Source organism: Macaca nemestrina, chromosome 15 (genome assembly GCF_043159975.1).
Source record: "Macaca nemestrina isolate mMacNem1 chromosome 15, mMacNem.hap1, whole genome shotgun sequence".
NCBI lineage: Eukaryota > Metazoa > Chordata > Mammalia > Primates > Cercopithecidae > Macaca > Macaca nemestrina.
In genome coordinates, this window is record NC_092139.1 from 116,213,918 (window position 1) to 116,236,297 (window position 22,380).

The following is a 22,380-nucleotide window of genomic DNA, read 5'->3' on the forward strand; positions in this document are numbered from 1 at the left end:
GGCGGGCGCGCGCCTGTCTCGCGGATGCCGGGGCGCGCGTAGCCGGGGCGCGCAGTGACGCCCAGAGCGGGGCCGGCGTCCCCCTGGCGGGCCGGCGCGGGGTCGGCGGGCGCGGGCGCGAGCGCAGGCGGCGCGGGCGCGGCGCGGGGCGCGGTGGGCCGGGGCCGGGGCGCGGCGGCGGCGGCGGCGGCGGCGGAGGATGGCGCGCGCGGGGCCCGCACGTGGAGGCCGGCGCGGGGGCGCGGGCAGGGCCGGCTGCTGAGACGCGCTGCTGCCCCCCGCGCGGGCGCCGCGGCTTCAATGGCGCCATCGCCCAGGACCGGCAGCCGGCAAGATGCGACCGCCCTGCCCAGCATGTCCTCAACTTTCTGGGCGTTCATGATCCTGGCCAGTCTGCTCATCGCCTACTGCAGTGAGTACCGCGCGGCCCCGGCCCCGGCACGGCCCTCTGGGCCCCGGACCCCCTCCTCCGGCCCCTCAGGCGCCCCGCGGGCCTCCGGGAGTCGGCGCGGAGTTACGAGCGCGGGGCGCACGGTCCCCCGAGTCCCGGCCGGTCCAACGCTGCGCTGGGCGGGCAAGAGGGTCCACCCGGGTTCCGGGCGCTCGGGCACTTCGGGGTCGGACGCCCCGGCCCGAGCCTCCCTTCCCTGACTCCCCGGCAGGGCCCCGGCTCCAGGCCCCGGGTGGCGCGGCCCGTCCCTGCCCGGCGGTCGGAGCCCAGCCAGCGGCTTCCCGGCCGAGATGCGCGCTCAGGAGGCAGCTGCAGGTCGTGGAGGGCGGGCGGCGCTGCCGGGGTATCTGCGGAGCGCCCTCCCCGTGCCTCAGCCCGGGACAAGGGGGGACGCAGCGGCCGAGCCCGGAGAGGAGCTCTTCGGGCAGGAGCCCAGCTTGGGCTCAGAGGAGCGGCTGGAGCTTCCGCCTTCCCGGGAAACGGGCTCGTCAGGCGCCTTCTGGAAAGAGAAGCGAAGTGAGGGGTGGGATGGCCGGAGGGGGCTCGCCGCGGCCGCGGACGTTTCTCGGGTCGTGTCTGGGGCCCGAGCTGGTGACCGGCGGGGCCGGCGCGGGCGCGGGCTGGGGTGGTGCGGGCCGGTGGGCGCCCGGGTGTGAGCTGGGGGCTGGGGTGGGGGGTGACCGCCGCGGGCTCCCGGTTGCCTGGGGTGAAGGGGGGGGGTGGCTTGTGCCCCTGCCGAGGCTCCAGGCGGGTGGAAGGAGGGGTGGTTGGAGTCCCGTGTGCAGACTCCAGCCTCGGCGCTGGGGAGGGTGCTCAGCATCCCGGGGCACGTTCGCGGCTGGTGGGGTAAGTGGGGGCTGCTCAGCGTCCCGGGCACAGGCTCTGGCCCCGGATGGCGCGGGCTGGTCGGCTTCAGCTCCGGGAGCTCAGGCTTCTCGTCTTCAGCAGGAGAAAAGGACGGGTGCTGGGGAGTACCTGTCATGGAGAATTGCCATGGGCGCGGGAGGTGATGGAAAAATATGGATTCTTTACCAAAAAAAAAAAAAAAAAAGACCAGCACCAAACCTCCCTCCACAGACACCACGTCCTCCAGAGCCCCGGGCCTCCAAGCTCCCAGTCTGATCCGATCCTTCCGCTGTCGCCAAAATGAGAGCACAGTGGCCAGGGAGACCCAGGCAGCCGCGGGATCGGTCTCCGGAGTCCTGGGACAGCCCAGCTCGCCAGGATCGCGAGGGAAACCCGGGGCCCAGGGCAGGAATTGTCCTACTTGCTTCAGCGCGGTTATGCATTTCCCTAGAATTGCTGTGGCACCGAGCGGGGAGGGGTCGCCAAGCCTGGGGGTCTCAACCGGAGCTGCCCAGGCAGGCGAGGCCACCCTGGGTGCGCCGGAGCCCCTGGGAACTCACTGGCTGGCCGGCTGCAGGGAGGACAGGGAGGAGGGTCTGGGGGTTTGAGCGACATTTGTGCCTGTCCCCGAGTTTTCCGCGGCCGTCACGGTGCCTGCAGGGGTATGTGGGGGGATTCCCTAGGAGACCCCCAAGCAAGGCTTCCTAGGAGATGTAGAAAGGGTAAATGGCAGGTAAACTCTGCGCTGAAGAGGAGGCATTTGAATGCACTTCCTGGTGGCATCTCCAGAGAGGGAGAAGGGGCTCATTCAGCAGTGTTTGGAGAGGGGCTATAGTGCCCTGAGCCCACTACAGGTTGCCCATCCCTGGCTGGCTGCTAGAACCCAGGACAACACCTCACCCCCAACTCCCAGCAGCTCAGCAGGTGTGGAAAAGAATAACTGCTAATTGTTGCTAAGTACTTGACACCAGGGCCCTGTGGCTTCAACACTGCACTTCCCCAGCCCGTGAGGAGCGAGGTACACACCGTCTCAATACAGGCAGCGTCAGCCCTCTCCCACCCTGCGCTGCATCCTCAATCCTAAGGTGTCAGCACGTTATTCATCCGGATGGCTCACACCTTCCTGAGACTGTCCTCTGCTCTGCCGAGTCGAGTCCTGGTGTCCTGGCGCAGACATCTGAGCCTGCTGCTTAGACACGCTGAGGAGGGGAGATCTGGTTTCCACACTCATCCCTCCTCCTTAGGAGGCCTCCTCAGCGTTCTGGAAACAGCCCTTAGCCAGGACAAGGACAGTTGGTAAGAAGGTATTACCAGAATAGCAGAAATAATTAATAACAGAAGCTTGGGTGAAGCACGTTGTTATGGCTGTTTCCATCTCCGTGTAATGGAATAATTGACAATAAGAGACACACCCCATTACACCAGAAATGTACTTGGAGAAATTAAAACATTTCACTAAAATACAAAATAGACATAATAATAATTGATAGCTTGGAAATGCAGTCCTAGAGAAAAAGAAAAATTCCCCCCCCTTTTGTTTAGAACCGATAAAGCAAATTAAATGCAAATTAAACAGTTCCTACGATTTTCATTCTTTCTTCCAATATATCTGGGATGAAGAAGAATAGTTTGTATTCTTGTTTGTAAATTGTTTTTGTCATCAGGAAGGATTTTTATTTCTCAATATGTCTTTGTGTTATGAAGCAGATATATTTGTATCATATTAATTAGGGAAACTGATAAGTATCATACAGGGTTCAATTATCCTGCCTATTAAATCTGTGTGTTTCTCTGCAGCACACAAGGTGCTGGCTTCCTGGCGCAGCTAAGAGGAAACTGGATTCTTTCTTGGCCTGGTTTTCTGTTGGGGGGATTCTACTGTTCTTGGCCCAGGGAGAGTCCGGCCCTTCTTTCTTTCCCATGTGCTGGGATCCATATATAAGGAGATGGGCTCCACCGTCTGGCTGGAGAAAGACCTGCAGTCCACCAATTAGGCTAGTTGCTATAGTGACACAGCCTTGTCATTTTCTCCTCCTGGGGAAGAACTGCCAGGAGAGGCAAACAGGGGAAGGGGCCCCGGATGGCTCACTTTAAAATGCATGCTCAGTGGTCTGAGACCATCACGGTGACAGCAGGCTTGGTTTCTTCCGCGGCCGGTGCTGCCCATGAGGGTTGGACGGTTGGTGATGAGTTGACTTGCGTGATGATGAGCTTTGACGGGGAAAGTTGAAGCTCTTCTCCTTTTGGTCTGAGGAGACCCCTCTGGGTGTGGCTTACAAAGAGCCGATATAGGTTGTTTTCCCCTTAGCGTATTTGGGGTAGAGAAGTCTGTGTGCCTAGATGTGCTTCTTGCCTAGACGTGGAATGGGACCTCTTCACCCAACTAGACCTGGTTGAGGGTGTTCTGTGCCCGCCACCAAAGATGTGATCTTTCCACACTGGCATCTAGGATAGAACAGCAGCAAGGGAGAGAAGTGAATGATGACCTGAGGTAACTCCCTATGACACCTAAGCACTGACTCGGTCCTTGTGTGCAGTGTTGAAATCACAGCTGAAGGACACTCTGCACTAGCCTAGATTCCCTGTCACCTATTCAGCACGAGCAGGTGGATGGTGGGGACCCAAACTGTATTTCAGCATAGCAGGGAGAGTGAGGAAGAGAGACAGACTCACTATGTGCTAGACATGGAAATTTCCAAATAAATGCCGTCAACACTGAGCTGTACCTTCCCGTTAAATCTCATGTCCTCAGCTACAACTATGAGAAGAAATTACAAACAACTTTGGAACTGTTTTGAATCCATTAGAATCCTAACTGAGCGTAGGCACTCTGGTGTTGCATTTCCTTTATAAATACAATTTATTGTATATTTAGGAGCGATTAGAATATGTCACTTTCCTGCTGTTCAAATTTTGTTCTGGATTCTCAAAGAGGTAAAATGGAAAACACTGGAGGCTTAATGAAGTGGTGCCGTTCAGAAGTTTATTTCTCATCTTTTTTGAAAAAATTCTCACTGTGTTTTTATTTGATGGATTTGGAGCAAAAGAAGATGGGCTGTTTGTTTCTTTCAGCTCCGTAAATATAAATTATCAGTCTCTGGGATTTCTTTTAGCCGACATCCAGGCCCTAGGCTTAGTGAGGAAGAGGCAGGCTTACCCCCTCACAGGATTTTCCCATGCAGGGACCCCTTAGCGGCTCTAGACAGTACCCTGGAGAGCAGCATTGACTCCCGGGGATCCTGGCGGTGCCCCACGGTCCCCTCCCACCCTCCACCCCTGCTCTTTCACCGAGATAGGACCAGAAGGGGGGTCTACACTCTTCCACTGTCCACACAGATGTCACGCTCCCGCCTGCGCCCGTTCTGCTGGACCTCCCTGAGGCCACAGGACACTCGGACCCAAGAAGGGGGCTCCACCTGATGAGCCTCTTCCACACCAGCCTCCCCAGCTAAGTTCTGCCCCAGAGTTCTGAGCTCAGGATCTGCCACTCGACATGCTCGGAATGAAATATGTAGATCAACTTTTGTGGCATGAAGCATTTTCAGGTGACTTTTATGGGCGTAATTATGGGAAAATGTTATGATAATGTGGCACTAGAAAAGGGAAGAAAAGCAAAACATTAAAATCCCCATTTCTTTATATAGCCTCGCATCTGCGCCGATTTAGAAGGGCTCATTTTTGCATTAAAACGTGGCGCTCTGGAGTTAATGACCTCTACAGATTGCCACCTGTCACCCGGAGCACTGTCAGCGATGGTCCAGCCCCAGCGTTCAGGGCAGAGATGGACAAGGAGTGCCAGAATCTTTTCAGGTGGCCAGAGTGAGCACCGGGGTGTGGAAAGCCCTATAGACTGATGACTGTTTGTTGGGGGAACTGTCATTGAGGGTGTCTCAGGCGCCTGTGCAGGTTCAAGTGCAGGGGGCCCGTAGCCTCTGGTGTGCCCTTTCTTAAATGCTGCCTTGCACATGGTCCTGGGGCTTCTCCATTGACAAGGGCCCCCTGATCTGCCCCCAGTGTCGATGGTTTCTGTGGAGGCCCTGGGTGGGCCTGGAGGCCTGGACAGCCCCACTGGAGCCCAGGAACAGCAGCTCCAGCCATTTCGCTCCTCCCTTCTGGACTTCTCCGCCCTGGAATGTGCTAAGACTCACGGTAGCAGCACAAGCTGCCTCGGTGCTGGGCTTTCCAGAAACGGGCCTGGCAGCTGGTAGCAGATCTGGGTGACTATTCTCGTCTCTCCTTCACCCTAGCCAATGTGGTAGAGGGCTCCCTGGGGCTTTGTAGCGTTTACTTATTTATTAAAATGGCTGGCAGGAATCGGGTATGGAATTACTTTTATCTCCAACTAGGCGAGCAGGACTCCTCTGGAATCCCCTGGTCCTCCTGGCTCCAGGGAGGCTGAGTTCCAGCTTTGTATGCCAGCGGCATCCTGCAGGACAGTGGGTCTGGGCCCAGTGGGGTGGCAGCCCCACAGTGAGTCTCCCTGGAAGAGGCATCCCTGTCCCTTGGCATGTCACCTACCACGGGGTGAACCTCCGCTTTGGAGGGGCCTGGCTCTGCAGGTCTCCTTCCAGCACTGCTTGAAGAAGGTAGGAGCGGTGGAACTGGCTGCAGGCTTGCGGGTGAAGCTGGAGACGTGGCTTCCAGGGTATTCATTTAATTAGTCTTGGGCGAGCTCCAGCCATGCGCCAAGCCCCAGGGACAGAGATGGTCACTCTTCTGGAGCTGGCATTCCAGAGGGGGGAGGACAGTCAGTTGACACAAAGGCCGAAGATGATGGGGGAGCAGCCTGGGCTAGGCCCCTGTGTTCTGGTGGGTTCTTCATGCTACCCTTCTGTGTCCCAACCCAGCTGCCACCTCAGAATGTCAGGGACCTCCCAGAGGTGTTGAGAGGCAGCCCAAGGTCTAGCTCTGGATCTGGTTTCCATCTGGGGAACCTCCTCCGTCCTTGTTCTCCCTTCCCTGGGCTCCCCGTGCCCCTGACCCTGCACCCAACTGGCTTCTCCATTCCTTGTCCCAAAGACATCTTGCCTGACCTCTCTCTGTCTGGGCCGCTGTCACTTGAGACCTTACACCTGCTCTCCCTCCTGAATGTAGCAGCATCATCCTCAGCGGCTTCTCCACCTCCAGGCCCCTGCCCTGCACCATAGCTTCCCTTGCAAGGACCCGGCTGCCTTCGACCCTCCTCCCCAGCTCTCACCCTCTCCCCTGGCTCACCACACTCAGGGCACCCAAAGCTGAGCCCCGCTGCCCAGGTGGGAGTCTCTGTCCCTCTGTCCAGCCCTGGAGTCCAATCCTGAGAGCAGCCTCTAGCCTACAGAGCCTTCTAGAAGCTTCCCAGGAAGTTGGCATGTGCTCATTCCTCTCCCACATACTCCGGGTCGGACATAGGTGTTCTGGTGCTTCTGCCGCCCGTGAAGGCCCGTCTTACTCCCTAAATGCTGTGGATGCAGGAAGGCGTGGTGAGCTAGGCCAGAAAGTGCCCACCTCATGTCTTAGAGGATCCCCTGCTCCCTGCGGCATCCCCTGGGCACGCGTCCCCATCCCCTCTCCAGTGCTGTGCATGTGTGTTTTGGTGGCTGCTGTTGGGGTCATTTTCTGCCTCGTCTTGGGCTCTGAGTTTGGGGCATGGCTGATGGCCTCGGGAGACTGACTGTGGGCTCTCTGGGCAGACGCTTCTTGGTCACAGCACCTGCTGGTCAGTGGGCTGTACGGTGAGGCAGCCACAGGGAACCTCCCAGCTTTCAGTGTGCTGAAGCTCCAGAAGGTCACGTGGACGTAGGAACCTGTCTATACAATAATGTCAACCCCGCAGGCAGAGGTGCCAGGGGAGTCGGGGATGCCTGGTCAGCTGTGGGGGACAGACGAGGGCCCACTTGTGGTAGGTGATGTCTTCTGACATCACCCACCCCACCCAGAACTGGGCACAGAGGGGTCTGGCTCCACCCCTGCTGGAACTGCCTGCTTGTTTGGGGCGCTGTGTGGTCCTGGTTTGCAGGTGCACCGCAGGGAGGGTCGTGAAGGGCAGGTGGGGTGGTCCAGCCATCAGGGACCCTGGTTTCCTGGGGGTTAACAAGGCGTAGGCTGTGCCACCTGAAGGCACATGCAAGAATCTGTCTCACCCACAGCATCTTCATGCTTGGTTCAGGATCTCTGAATGAATATAGGAAAGAAAATACAGAGAAAGCAAGATCGCTAACACAGTAACAGGCTGCTGTGCTTGCATTTCATCCTTCAGAAACAGGCTTGGTACCCCCTCACCTCCCAGCCACCAGAGGAGGAGCGGCTGGACTGGAGGCCTCCTCCTTAGGGGGAGCGATGGGGCGGGTCCCACACAGGGACTGCAGGCCCGCCTGACTCCGGGTCTGGGCTTCCTCCCGGTGCCAGCTGCACTTCCCACGGGTTTGGGGGTCCCCAGCAGTGGCCCATCCATGGAAATCAGCCCTGCCAGGGACCGAGGCCCCTTTCCGCCCCCGCCTGCTGTGTTCCAGGCCGCGCCATTCTACCTTCAGGCATGCTCTGCTGCCTCGCTGCTAGTTTCTGGGCCAGCCCCTTGCCCGTTTCTATACTTGTAGACCATCTCTAGAAAAGATGGCATTTCCGCCTCAGCACAGTCAACATGCTTGAAAGATGAGACTGGAGTGTCCAGTGGCCAGGGGTCATCCGTCTGGGCCTAGGCCTGGGGGCGGGGCTGAGGGTAGGGGCGGGGCTGGAGGCCTGGGGGCGGGGCTGAAGGCAGGGGCCTGGCTGGAGGCCTGGAGGTGGGGCCGAAGAGAGGGGTGGGGCCCACCTGGAGGCGGGGCTGTGGGTAGGAGGGGCTGCACGCCTAGGGGAGGGGCTGCAAGCCTAGGGGTGGGGCTGCAAGCCTGGGGGCGGGGCTGCAAGCCTGGGGGCGGGGCTGAAGGGGCAGAGGCTGGAGGGATGCTGTCCTCTGGCAAACTAAGTCTCCTGGATTCCAAGCATATCTTTGGTTCTAACAGTTTGATTAATAATAATAATAATATGTGGAATACCTGGGAAGAGCTCAGAATTGGTAGGTATACTTAGTAGGACTTTTCTCGTTGCCAGAGTGGAAAACTCGTATCCTCTTTTTGGCCTCTTTTTCTGGACTCCTACAGTGACAGCTCCCCAATCCTTGCTCTCCTTAAAGTTGCACTTGTTCCAATTTTCCCCTAGTTCAGGGTTTCTCAGGGCAGCACTAGGGTCATTTGGGGCTGGGCCATGCTCTGTGGCAGGGGTCTGCCTGTACATGGAGGGGCTTTGAGGGTGCCCTGGCCACCCGCATTCGATGCCACTCCCAGTTGTGACAACCAGAGGTGTCTCTGGACCTTGCTGCCTGTCCCCCGGGATGCTCTAGCGCGTCTGTACCTTGTCTGTGGCCCCAGCAAACGCACTTGCGCTGGTATTTCCTGGGGTGAACTCAATACCAGCAGGGTGGCAATCTTACAGTTTCTGGGTTTCTCCAGTTCTGCAGCTGGACGGGCCAGCGTGGGGGTCTGAGGAAGTTCAGCCCAAGTCCCCGTCCCGTGCCTCCCGTGACTGTTTCTCTCTGCAGAGACAGCTCCTGCAGGCTCAGTGCAGCCCCTCCCAGACCGGCGGAGCTGCTGGAAAGGCTGTCTGCTGGGAGGGAGGTGTCTCTGCACGTTTCCACACACTTCTGTTTCCAGAGCTTGGAACCACCGCAGGGTTCACGAGTTGCTTGCAATCTCCTCTCTGTCTTAATTTCTCCGCATTTCACATGTAACCGTGCTGCCGATGGTGATGAAGCCATTTAGAGGCAATCAAACCCTCCCGCACCAACGGCAGCGCCCATCAGCCCTTCCCCTCATCTTCCTGCTTGTTTCATTACGCTCGCCTTTCCAGGAGGTGGCTGGGTCCCCAAGTGTGAATTTGGAGATTTCTGTGGTGTCTAGAGCCCGCATTTCCTAAATGGATTTCTCCCCCAGGAAGTTCTGCTCTGCTGGTGGGACCCTTGGTTGCCTAGAGCTTGCTTTGTGTCCGTCTCTGTGCCTCCCCCAGCCTAGCACCGATGTGCCCTTCTGTTCCAGCCAGCTCCCCTGACCCTGCTCCCTGGTTCCCGGTCCCTGACTGAGCTCAGGCTCCATAGGGTCCTCCGCAGGGAGGTGGCTCTGGGGTCAGCTGTCCTGTGCTGGTAGAGCACTCAGCTCCACTCTGCACTGGATGCTGCCTCCTGACAGGCAGGCTATTCTTGTCCTGTGGGCAGCCTCCTGCCTGGGGCGACCTCCGCCACCCCCAGCCTTTGTTGCTGAGTCAGGATTTTCTGTTTCCAAGGCCCTCTTCCTCCCCTCTTTTTAGGGCAAGGTGGACCTTCCCTCCCAGGTCCCCGTGTCATGCATGTGGTGGGTGGGGGCATGGAGTGTGCTTCTGTTATGTGGTGCAAATGTGCATTCTGGTGTGTTAGACAGCACTCCCAACACACACACACACACCCCCACAAGTCTGCCTGCAGCTCCACATCTGGTCAGCTGGAACCGCACCTCCCTTTGTATCCTCAGACTCCTTGTGTCTTAAACCAAAGCCACCTTCTGTTCCCTTCAAACTCAGCAATTCCCGGAGACCCCTTTGCTTGGTAAGATGAGGGGAGGTTAAGCCTTTTCCTTTTTGGGCCTCAGTTTTCCTGAAATCAGTGGTGCTCATTGTCTTCCAGACCCTCAGTTTTAGGATGACAATACCGGAGGTGACGCAGCAGGGTTGCACAGTTCTGTATCGGCGATCCCAGCCTGGGACTCCAAGGCCCCACGGTGCAGACGGCAGGCTCGCCTGGGCCCTGACCCCACTCCCCTGTCCCTGACCAACTCCAGCTTAAAGCGATGCTTGTTTGCTTTTGGCTTCAGCTTCGTGGGCTGAGGGACCGATGGGATTTTGCTTGTAGTTCACACAATGAAGTTGAAACATTGCTCCACAAACACCTCTAGTGTGTTTTCAAACAGGGGACGGGTCACTTGGGCCACTGTGGTGCAAAGTGGGCTTGCACAGACTGGTAACCAGGTGTCCCTGAGCACACAGTGCATGCTGGCCTCCTTGGGGTGAGCAGCCCCCATGCTGCTGAGGAGGGAGGGGGTGTGGAAGGCGCCAGGCCCGCAGGCGGGCTGTGCTGTCCGCCTCTTCTCGGCTGAGCTGGAGAGTAAACCCTGTGAAACACGCATACTTAGCAGGCCTGACTCGCGCTTCCCGTGACGACGTGGCTAATTGGGAAGTGAGTCACCAGTATCTAGCTCGTAGTAGCACTGGGGGACTGGCTGACATCGCACTGTGTCCCAGAACCCAGCCTGCCACCGCCGCCTCGGGCTCCTGGATGCACAGACAGGGCTGGGGGACTCAGGAGGTAGGGATGGGCCTGGCCCTGCTCAGGTAGGGACTGGTACTTGGTACATGTGCCGTTTGCCATGGAAGGAGCTAATGGGAGGAGCTGGGGCATGCTTGAGGTCCTGTCAGGGGCACGTCTTTGAAGGTCAGCCTCAAGGTCATCTCCCACTGACTGCCCAAGGCCCCTTCCATGGGCATGGCCACTGTATCACTGTCACCTCCAAACTGGCCAGCCAGGCCTTCCCAGGGCATCTGGCCCTGCCTCCCTTGTCACCCCCACCCTTCCTCCGCCACCAGACATTCTGAGCCACTGCCTCTCTTGGGCTGTGAGTGGCTTTGCCTCCACCCTGGTGAGCCCCTCCCTCCTCGCTGCCACAATACTAGCTCATGCTCCAAATCTGTGAGGAGCTGTGGCCTGAATGCAGGGATTGATTGGGGTGGGGCCTACTCTCCCAGGCACCGGGCACCTTGGGTCAGCCCCCGAGGCCTTCAGTGTGCCCAGGTCTGGCTCCCCAACTTGCTCTGAGCAAACCCAAGGCCCGTTTGCCATTTAGTTTTTGGGGCATTTTCCTGTCCTTGCGTCTGGGCGGAGACGGGCTCCAGCACCTGGGTGGTGTGCTGCAAAGGCTCGCAGCATGAACTCACGTGACTGCCTCTGCTTCCCTCCTGGACGCCTTCCTGGTCCTGGCTCATCTCTCCAGGGGAAGGGGCAGTCGGGGTTGCCTGGGGAGAGGTAGTTGGGGGTGCCCGGGTAGAGGTAGCTGGGGGTGCCCAGGGAGAGGTGGAGGAGGGATGAGGACACAGGTGGGAAGGGCTTGGAAGGCTGAGTTCTGCTGACCTCTCAGGCCTCATGGGCCCCAGGGAATCTGATGGAATGCAGTAATGGGAACTGGGATGGAGATACAGCCCAGGAGGGTACCAGCATCTCCTTTCCTGTCCGCTGGAGGCCCCAAGGGTGTGGCAGAGTGAGGGCTGAGCCAGGCCGGTGAGTGTGGCTGCCCTTCTCAGCCCCTCTCTGTGCCCCGGAGGGTGCATCTGTCCCCACTACACCCAGAGCTGCAGCCCAGCACCCAGGCTTACTGATGTCCCCAGCATGGTTTTCTGAAACAATGGGCAGAATGGAGGAGTTGCAGAGACGGGGTGTGTGGTCACTTCAGGGCACCCCATCCATTCCGCCCCATGCTGCCTGCCTGGTCTTCTGGTTTTGAACTTAAAGCTGGAGGGGCTGGCGATGCTGTCTGTGTGGGTTCTCCCAATGTCATTGCTGCCAGCCTGCGGCCCACCGGCTGTCTCTACCAGGATGGTTTTCACCTGATGTTTTAGAAAATAGATACCAGTTTTATGACAATGAACATCTCAGAATTTACTTATTTCTTTTTAAAAATCCACTGGATAACAAGAAGACTGAGGAGTCTCCCTGTCCTGGTTGACCTGCAAACAAATCGGCTTGGAGCTTTGTTGAGGCCAGTGGTCTGAGATTAACATACAATGGGATTGGACTGGGAGAGAACCTAGTTTGTTGTCATTTCAGTGTCTTGTGTGTATTTGGTTTTATTAAATGTTGAGGCGCTTGTTCTAAAGCATGCCTGGGGCCCAATGCCTTGGTGTTGCATTTCTGGGGGACCTGAGCCTTCCGGGAATGCTTTTGTGTTAGGCTTTTGCAGCAGTTACAGTGCTAATGGCTCCAAAACTTCTAACGTTTTGGACTGCTGCTCGGACTCGGGAGTGGCCTCTCTTTGGAATTTCTTTTTTCTTTTTTTTGAGATGGAGTCCGGCTCTGTCTCCCAGCCTGGAGTGCAGTGGCGTGATCTCGGCTCACTGCAACCTCTGCCTCCCAGGTTCCAGTAATTCTCCTGCCTCAGCCTCCTGAGTAGCTGAGACTACAGGCATGCACCACCATACCTGGCTAATTTTTGTATTTTTAGTGGAGACGGGGTTTTGCTACGTTGGCCAGGCTGATTTCAAACTCTTGACCTCACGCAATCCGCCTGCCTCGGCCTCCCAAAATGCTGGGATTACAGGCGTGAGCCACCATGCCTGGCCAAGAGTGGCCTCTATTTCGAAAAGACACTTTTGCTTTGCTTTCAAACGGCTTCTCTTCTGTAGCACTCCATTCCCTGATAGCACATCCCAGAATGTAGCTGAATACCACCCGTGGGTCGTATAGGACTCATGTTCACTCCCTGGTGCTAATTTACGCTTCTTGGCTCCTGCCCTGCAGAAGTGGAAGGATGTGGGTCCCAGAGCCTTGCGGGACCTTCCCGTGCTCTTCTGTGCAGTCATCCGTGAGTCTTGTTGGCTCATTTTTGGGGTTCTGTAGCTGTGTCGGGAGGCAGCGGGAGGCTCCTCTGTGCTGCCTGTTTGAGGAGGGCTGTCCCACCACCAGGGCTCTGCCACGTGTGCGAGCTGGAGAAGGCAAGGGCTTCCAGAGAGAAGAGTTCTAGCTGCCCCTGGGAAGGACCTCGGGAGCACGGGTGGGGTGTGTGCATTTGCTGAACATGTGAGTTGTGAAAACTCTGTCTGGTGCCAGGTGCATGGGAAGCCACTGACTTGTGGGCCCCTGAGGGCAGATACATTTGTCCTGGTGTCCCTCTTGCTTTACCCCAAGCATATTGTGGACAGCCCTTGCCAGAGCAGATGTGGACTCATGAACTTGGAAAGGTTTCAGAACCCACAGCCTAGAGACGGGGGCTCCCCACATGGAGGAAACAGCAAAACATGTCACCAAAAGTGCCAGCGACAGTGGAAGCCGGTAGCCAAGGGCTTCCCAGTCTGTCTCGGCACTTTCTCCTGTTTCCAGCCGTGGGCTGCCATCCAGGTACACACAGAATCTTCAAAAAGACTATGCTTTAGTCAAAATTAGTGTTTCATTGATGAAAATAGGTGTGCATTTGCTGAAGGTGGTCATGTTTTGATCTACTTTTGCTTCCATCATTTTCAGGTTCTCAGATGAAAAAGAAAGTGTTTTTGAACACGGGAGAAACTCTAAAAGCCACTGTCCCCATGGTGATGTTAGATGATGCTCACACCCCCATCAGTTCCTCAGATGTCAGGTGGCTTTTGTCTGTCTCACTCTGGGAAGGAGCCCATCCTTCCCACCACGCACCAGCACCACGGGACCCCGAGTGTGGGGTGCCGAGCGAGCTCAGGATGGTCACCCAGGGCCACACACACACTCTCAGGCGGGCTCCATAAGCCAGGCTGGAACCCTGCTCTCGGTATCATGCCTAACCCGGGTTCAACCCCGGAACCCAACACCCAGTTGCTCACTCTTCATTTTTGGTACCAGCGATGGAGTGGGCACTTCTGAGAGACAACAGAGTGAGATTTGGCTCCACTGAGCTTTGGGGGGTGCGGTTGGACTAGAGGCCATCCAGGGGACACTCCCTCGGCCGGCAGAGTGGGCTGGGCCACCTTATCTTATGGCTCAGAGATAACCCAGGGTGGAGTCCTGGGGTTTGTTCTCCAGCACCGTATCTTAGGTTCATGTGCTTTCATGACATGGGGATCATTCTGTTTAGCAAACGTCCGTTCTTAATCCAGCCGCGGTCAGGGAGCCCTCCCCATGGAGGGGCTGCCCTGCAGTAGAAAGACTTCTGGGGGCTGGGCAGAGGGGCCGCTGGTCTTGGAGAGGGAGTCCTCTGCTCTGGGTGGCTCACACCGTCCTCTGAAGGAGTCCAGTGACATTCTTTTTCTCCTGGGCAGTTGGGCTGCTGAGGGCGTGAGTCTGGGCACCTTGCTGGGTGACGTTTCCCACATGCTGGTCAGACTGGTTCAGCTTTATTGTTTGTGGGGAGGGACACAGAGCTTCACAGACTCCTGGGGGTGTGCGGAGGCCTGGAGAGGGGGCTCCCTATCTGGGGCTAACCTGACCCACTGCCGGCTTCGGCAGGACGTGGAAGGCACAAGGTGGTGCTTGGCAGAAAGTGAGTTGAGGTTGTTCCGGAGCTTATCAAAGCAAGTGGCTTTTCCCTGGGACGGCTCCCCGAATCCCAGACACCCTTGCAGGCGATTGTGTTAGGATCCTTGCCAGCCAGCAGCTGCCAGGGCAGGGTGGGGCAGAGGGGCTGCACGGGGCAGCTTTGGGGGGGCTCAGGGGCCTGTCACACACCCCACCCTGCCCTGAGCCTCCTCTGACCTCCGGGGTGTGGCTCTCCCGGCTCAGGGCCACTGTGGATGGGCACTGCTCCCTGCCTGCAGGCCACGCTGGAGCCCGGGACACTGTCTGGGTGAAGCGGGTCGTTGTCTCCAGGCATTCGGGCACCCATCTCTCAGGAGGGACCTGCTGAATGGCCCTGTCTACCTGCCGCTTGCTGCGGGGTCTCCTGGGAGACACCTTGGGGACTTTCTCAGGTCAGAGGAGAAGCTTGTCTTAGTCCTATCTGCTCTTCACATGAAACTCTCATGACTCCATCTCCAGACAAGTCACAACTGCCATCATGGAGGGGTCACCCTGCATGGCCCCATGCTGGCTTAGCTGTTGGCCTTTGGTATTGAACCGGTTGTGTCTGGAGTGCCCTGATGCTCAGGGGTCCATCATTTAAACAAAAGTCCATGGCCACTGCTGGGTGCAGGTAGGTGTCTTCACCTCAGAGGCAGGCTTCGTGAGCCCCGTTTTACAGAAGAAGATACAGAGGGTCTCAGAGGACCACAGTGGTTCCCTCTTACCTGAGTGTGCCCGGCCTGGGATTTGAACCTGTGGTCTCCTCTGCTCTGAATCTTGCCATTAAAAGGCCTATGCCCCAGCGGGGCTGTGGAGCTGCATGGCCAGTGGGGCACTGCCGCCAGCCTGCTGCTTTGTCCACCTGTGGACAAAGGTTGTCGGGCAGTGGGGAGAACAATTGCCCAGCCTCTAGAGCTGCCCGCGTGCAGGGAGGGGTTGTTGGGTGTTGGGAAATGACTGGCTATGTGGTGGCCACACTATTGAGCTCCACATCACATGTGTGATGATCAAATCAGAGTACTCAGCACACCGATTGCCTCAACATTGATCATTTCTCTGTGTTGGGAACATTCAAAATCCTCTCTTCCAGGTTTCTTAACATCTGCAGTAAATTACTCCTAGCTGTGGTCACCCTACTGTGTATAGAGTACCCCAATTCTCCTGTTTAGCTGTAACTTGGTGTCCACTAGCCAGCCTCTCCCTAGCCTCCTCCTCCCCTCCGCAGCCTCTCTACTTCATTCTCCTCTCTGCTTCTACGAGCTCAGTATTTTTTAGCTCTTACATATGAATGAGAACAGGAGGTATTGATCCTTCTGTGCCTAACTTGTTTCACTTAACACAATGCCCTCCAGAGTCGTGCCTGTAGCTGCGAATGACAGGATCTCATCCTTCTTTACGGCTGAATACTATTCCAGGGTGTGTGGTGCACCCTTTCTCTATCCAGGCACCTGCTGATGGACACTTAGGCTGATTCTGCGTCTTGGCTCTTGTGAGTAGTCCTGCGGTAAACATGAGGCCGAGGCTGTCCTCATGTGCCGCTTTCCTTTCCTTTGGATAAATACCCAGTAGTGGGCTTGCTAGATGAGGGGGTAGGTGCTATTTTTAGATTTTTGAGACATCTCTGTACTGTTGTCCACAATGGCTCCACTGATTTACGTTCCCACCAACAGTGTATCCGGCTTCCCTCTTTCCCTTTTCTCTGAATCCCTGCCAGCATTTGTTTGTGCGCTTCCCTTTTGTCTTATTGATAATCATTATTCTAATGGGGTGAGTTGGTATCTCATTGTGGTTTCGATTTGCATCTCTCTGGTGATTAGTGATGTGGAGCCTTTTAACATCCATTTGGGGAAACGACACCCTCTTCAATAAATGGTGCCAGAAAACCGGATGTCCACATGCAAAACAGTGAGACTGGAGGCGGGCTCGCGCGGCTCACGCCTGTAATCCCAGCACTTTGGGAGGCCGAGGCGGGCAGATCACGAGGTCAGGAGATCGAGACCATCCTGGCTAACACGGTGAAACCTTGTCTCTACTAAAAATACAAAAAATTAGCCGTGCATGGTGGCGGGAGCCTGTAGTCCCAGCTACTCGGGAGGCTGAGGCAGGAGAATGGCGTGAACCCGGGAGGCGGAGCTTGCAGTGAGCCGAGATCGCGCCACTGCACTCCAGCCTGGGCGACAGAGCGAGACCCTGTCTCAAGAAAACAAAAAAAGAAAAAAGAAAAAAAGAAAGACTGAAACTAGAGCCCTGTCTCTCACATTATAAAGAAAGCACTCAGAATGGATTAAAGACATAAATGGAATACCCGAAACTATGAAACTGCCAGCCGAGAACATGCCTGAAACGCTTCGGGACATGGGTCTGCACAAATGTTTTGTAGGGAAGACTCTTCAAAAGCACAGTCAACAAAAACAATAACAGCCAATTGGGATTGCACCAAACTCAAGAGCTTCTGCACAGCAAAGAGAACAGTCAGCATGGTGAAGAAGACGCCTGTGGAACGGGCGAGAATATTCGCAGGTTCTTCCTCCAAGGGACTAATATCCAGAGTATATTCACACAGGGAACTCAACTCAACAGCACAAAAAACCCCAGATAATCTCGTTAAAAGTAGACAAAAGATATGAATAGATATTTCTCAAAAGAAGACATCCAGATGTTCACCGTGGCTCTTTTGTTGAGGTTCACTGTTCGTCGTTTTGGAAAACAGACTGGTTATTAGTGATTATAGCTGCGAGAAGGAAATGTGAGCACAAACCTTCATTCTGTGGTAATAAACTTCAGATCTGAGAGAAAAGAACAGGATGATGCTCACTGAACTGCTTGTGGGGCAATGCTGTATTCTGGGGTGGGGGCACCTGGCTGTGTCGTTGAGCAGAGAGCAGCCCCTGAGAAGTGTGGTTTGAAGGCCTCCTCCTCCACGACACTCCCCTGGCTTCCCTCCCCCATGCTCCCTGTGCTCTGAGCTCCCTGGCTTCAGGAGCAACATCAAGGAAGAGGTGGATGTGGACGTGTGTGGACCCTGAGGCCTGCGTTCCTGCTGTTTCCTGACCTTGCCCGGGCGGGCAGCCATGGCCATTGCAGGCATTTGATACCCTTCCTTCCGACACTCAAAAGCACCTGAGGACTTAGAGAAAAGGGTTTTTGTTGTTTGCAAAAGTCCATCTTTGGAGGATTTCTCACCCCTTCCTTGACATGAGGGAGGGAGGGGCTAGGCACCCCATGTGCCTGTCCCACATGGACATTGCTATCGTCTGTTATGGGGACATGCTCGCCTGGTGACTCCAAGCAGTTTTAGGGTCAACCAGGGCATTGCATGACCCGGAGCTGGTCTCTGCTGGGAAGTGGGGAGACTCAGGAAGCAGGGACAGCCCTGGAGCAGGCCGCTGGGGGTCCCAGACCCCAATGACTCCCCTGTTGTTTCTGCTTCATGCGTGGACAGGAGAGAGAAGCCCAGGCCCCGGTCACCGCCTGCCAGCAGAGAAGCCAACCAGCCTGGACTCCCACAGGAAAAGCCGCCTTCACGGGGCTGACCTCTTTTGTCTCCTGCTCCTTGGCAAACTGGGTCAGGTGGCTGACGCTTCCCAGAGCTTCCTCCTCCTCCTCCTCCTCCTCCTCCTCCTCCTCCTCCTCGCTGTCTCCTGGGGCTGTGCGTCTGCAGGGAGAGGCATGATGTGGCTCCCAGGGGGAGGGGAGGCTGCTTATAAGGACAGGAGCACATTCCTGTTGTTGGAAAATGTCCTTCAGTCAGCGCCACACTGCAGGTCTGCAGAAAGCCATTTCTCAATTTCCATTGCACAAGACGCACTTGCCCAGGCCAAGACAAAACTCTGCGCTTTCTCCAACAGACAGAGGCGTCTGCTGTGCGAAGCCCCTTTCGTTCTGCCAGGCCCGCCCCTAAGCTCCTAGAAAGGCATTCTCCATTCTCACGGTTGTCACCCGGCCTGGCACGGACAGGCCCTGACACAGGCCCATCTCTCCAGGTATCGGAAATGAAGCATCACCTGCGGAACCTTAATAGATGGTGCTGACGGTTTCTTCCTGCGCTGCGAGAGCCACGGGGCAACTGCTGGAAGGGAGCCCGTTTGTGCCTGGTGCATCCCCTGAAGCTGAGGCTGATATCTGGTCTTGAGCTGTCAGGTGGGCTCTTGGACTTGGCTACAGATGAGGAACAGGGCTTGATGTGGGGAGAGGTGCACTCACTCTTCGCCGTTGCTAGGCTGAGGCTGGTGACCAAGGTTGGAGCCCTGGGGCACGGAGCTGCAGGGAGGGCCACCAGGAGCTGATGGCCACGGTTCAGGCGGGGATTTGGGGAAAGTGGCAAGGGGCTCCCGCCACCCCGATTCTGTGTGTGCCTGGCCCGGTGGACCAGGCTGCAAGGTGACTGAGCCCCTGCAGGGGCCTGGTGGGAGGAGGTGGAGGAGGTGCCCTGCTAACAGTGTGGCCGGCCCCTTTGCTGCCTCTCACTGCATGGCCACACTGCAGAAAGGAAAGGATCCTCTTCTCCTCCACTCAAGGAGAGGTGGAATTTTAAAGACAATAACTGGCCGGGAGCAGTGGCTCATACCTGTAATCCCAGCTCTTTGGGAGGCCACAGCGGGCGGATCACTTGAGGTCAGGAGTTCGAGACCAGCCTGGCCAACATGGTGAAACCCCGTCTCTACTAAAAATATAAAAAATTAGCCGGGTGCAGTGGTGGGCACCTGTCATCCCAGCTTCTCGGGAGGCTGAGGCAAGAGAATGGCTTGAACCTGGGAGGTGGAGGTTGCAATGAGCTGAGATCACGACACTGGCTGAGACTGCACCACTGCACTCCAGCCTGGGTGATAGAGCGAGACTTTGCTCAAAAAAAGAGAGAGACTAACTGGTAAACAAGAGGAAAGTAACAACATTTGAAATAAGGGTGGTACCAAACCTAGACTGGTTTGTGGTGGGGGGAGTGTGCTGTACACATGTGATCACTCTGACACAGCCACTCTCAGTGCGTTTCTTCCCGGGCACAGGCCTGTTTATGTGCGGAGGGTTTCCTGGAGGAAGGAAAGGGTTGGGGACACTCTGTTACCTCAGAGGTGTCAACCCGCCCTGCACCATCTACAGGAAGTCCCCCACTCAGCATCGGTGATGAGAGCTAGAAACTGCAGCTCTCAGCAAAATGACAGACAGCAGATCCTGGAGTAACATGGCTTCCTTCAACCGTGTTTTCTTGTAACATTGAAGCGTTTTGTTACAGGCCGTTTTGCTTCAAGCCTCCGTTTCCAAGGCCCTCGGGTCCACAGGAAGGGAGGGCTACCGCATGTGCAGAGCTGCGTGCAGCTCCTTCCCCTCACTCAGAGGCCTTCTGTCACAGGCGGCCCTAAGAGCCCCCCATAGAAGGACAAACTGGCAATTACTGGGTGCCACCCCGTGCCGGCTTCTAACTGCAGTGTGGCTGGACCCATTTCAAGCTCCAGGACCCGGAGGTTTCCCAAGACCGAGGTCAGCCCAGTGCTCTGAGAGGGACATGGTTAAGAGAAGCTGAGCGCCTGGGCAGGCCTGTGTGGCCCCGGAGCCCGCGTCTACCCTGTGGCTCTGACAGGGCCCTGGCCTTGGGCAGTCAGCAGGAGGAGGAGCCGTGCCTTGCTCTGCGCCAAGCAGGGAGTCCCAGTGTGGGCCACTTTGGTCTCCTCGGTGACTCACAGGCTACCTCATGTGTCTGTCCACTCCCACAGTGCTGGTCCCCAGGGCTGAAGTCGGCAGCCCTGTCTGGGCGCTGTGGGGGCCAAGAAGAGGTGCTTGGCCTGATGTCCTCAGCTTGGATGAGGGCTCTCAGCTACCCAGCGGGGCAGGAGGGAAGGGGGATGACCAGTTCTCAGAAGATCCTTCCTCCTGCCCTTCCCTTTCCTGTCACTTCCTTCTGAGATCTCAGCCTCTGCAGGTCTCTCGGGGGTGCAGACTCCCCATCTTGGGGCCAAGCACTTCGAGGCTGTGAGAAAGAAGCTCAGTGCCTGGATGGAGGGCAAGGCTAGAGTCTGGGCCCTTGGCTGCACCCCAGGCCCGGCCGCGGAGTTGCTGCTGCCTATATGAGCAGGCTCGGGATGAAATGAATGCAATGCTTCTCGGAAATTCCACATTAGAAAATTTCCATCTCAGTTAGTGTCAAATCAGTTTTGAGAGGTGGGGGGAGGGGGCAGTAGGCATTGGAAGATTAAATGGCACCTCCTTGGCATCTCACGTTGGTGAGAAGGCCAACCGATTATTTTTATATTACAATCCCCAGGCATTGTCAAATGGATTAATAAATTCATTGAAAACCCGTTCCTTCTTCATAGATTTAATTTTGGTAGCCAGGGAACAACTCCGCCGTGACTTTTGAGTCTCAGCTCTCTCTGTCTGACAGCCAGCATGGGGTTAATTGAGGTGGCCGCGGCTCCTGGCCCTCCAGAACTTCGGCTGCATCTCCGAGGACATGGTCTTTGGTGTCCTGAGGAAACCGGGAACCGCCCTGCAGACCCTGCCCAGGTAGCTTATAATCCGGGCAGCGTGGAGAGCCTGGGGTTCAGCCCCCAACTCATGCCAGCCAGGCGACTCGTCCCTGTGGATACCCACCGCCCTAGACTACAGGGAACTCTGAAAATTGAGCACAAAACATGGCTCTGAGCTTCCTGGCAGAGAAGGCAAAAAGGGAAAAATCCACTGGTCATGTGACCTTCCTGTTCTACTCATGTCTGGCAGCATCTCGGAATGTTGAAGTGGTTCTAATGGGGCTGTCACTCTGGGCTGACACCGGGGTGGCGCTTGCACAGATCATCTCTAATCTCCAAACCATGCAGGGTAAGCAGTGTCATCTCCATTTTGGGGGTGAAAACACAGAGGTCCAAAGTTGGACACGACACAGGCCTCCCAGCCAGCAAGTGGCTGAACCTCATTTAGGGCTTGGGCAGGCAGCGTCCCCTCAGCGGTGGGGAAGAACCTCAGTTAGGAATTGTTCCCTGGAAAGGAACAGAGACTCGGACAAGCAGGTGCAGAGCTGCGAATGCTGGAGCCCAGGGCTTGGGCAGGCAGCGTCCCCTCAGCGGTGGGGAAGAACCTCAGTTAGGAATTATTCCCTGGAAAGGAACAGAGACTCGGACAAGCAGGTACAGAGCTGCGAATGCTGGAGCCCAGGGCTTGGGCAGGCAGCGTCCCCTCAGCGGTGGGGAAGAAGCTCAGTTAGGAATTGTTCCCTGGAAAGGAGCAGAGACTCGGACAAGCAGGTGCAGAGCTGCGAATGCTGGAGCCCAGGGCTTGGGCAGGCAGCGTCCCCTCAGCGGTGGGCTTCTACATGCAGGCGGGTCACCCTGATCACAGCTCTCTGTCCGTTGTCCTGTCTGACCCAGACCCCTGCAGGGGACCCTTCTCCTGGGCCACCTTAACTCCGACCCTCTCCTTCAGTGCCTTGACCTAGACCACAGGGACCTCAACTCCTCCATCCGCCTCGGCCTCTTTTCCCCTCCTCCAGTTCCTCTCCTGCCTTCCCACCTGCTCATCTGTTCTCCCTTGGGTCCTTCTTTCCTTAGGGACCTCTCTTTTCACGGTGACCCCTGACCTTCTAGTTGCCCAATTCCAAGGGCACCCCTGAGGCCTCATTGCACCCGGCCCTGCTGCATCCAATGCCCAGTGCAAGCAGGAGGCCCCTGGCTCCAGGTGGGACAGGGAGTGTGGAGGGCACACAGAGGAAGGGGCGGTGCAGGGACTTGGGAACAGTGGGCAAGGCCACTGAAGCCACAACTCAGAACAGGAGCTGGCATTGGCCAGGGGATGGGAATCTCTGTGAGCTCCTCCTCTCCAAGCCCACTGC

The 22,380-nt window shown here is 56.7% G+C and overlaps 1 protein-coding gene across 3 annotated transcripts in view; it reads left to right on the forward strand.

The window, feature by feature from the left end:
• Window positions 1-233: 233 nt before the first annotated feature.
• Window positions 234-22,380, forward strand: part of TAFA5 (TAFA chemokine like family member 5) — a 324,865-nt gene continuing 302,718 nt past the window's right edge. For 2 of the 3 annotated variants that reach the window (XR_011614234.1, XM_011754868.3), the window contains exon 1: window positions 234-412. Coding sequence is in view for 2 of the 3 variants with exons in the window: in XM_011754868.3 (XP_011753170.2) it covers window positions 301-412 (112 nt within the window). In the remaining variant the exon portion in view is untranslated. The remainder of the gene's footprint in view (window positions 413-22,380) is intronic. The other variant, XM_011754869.3, reaches the window with a different exon arrangement.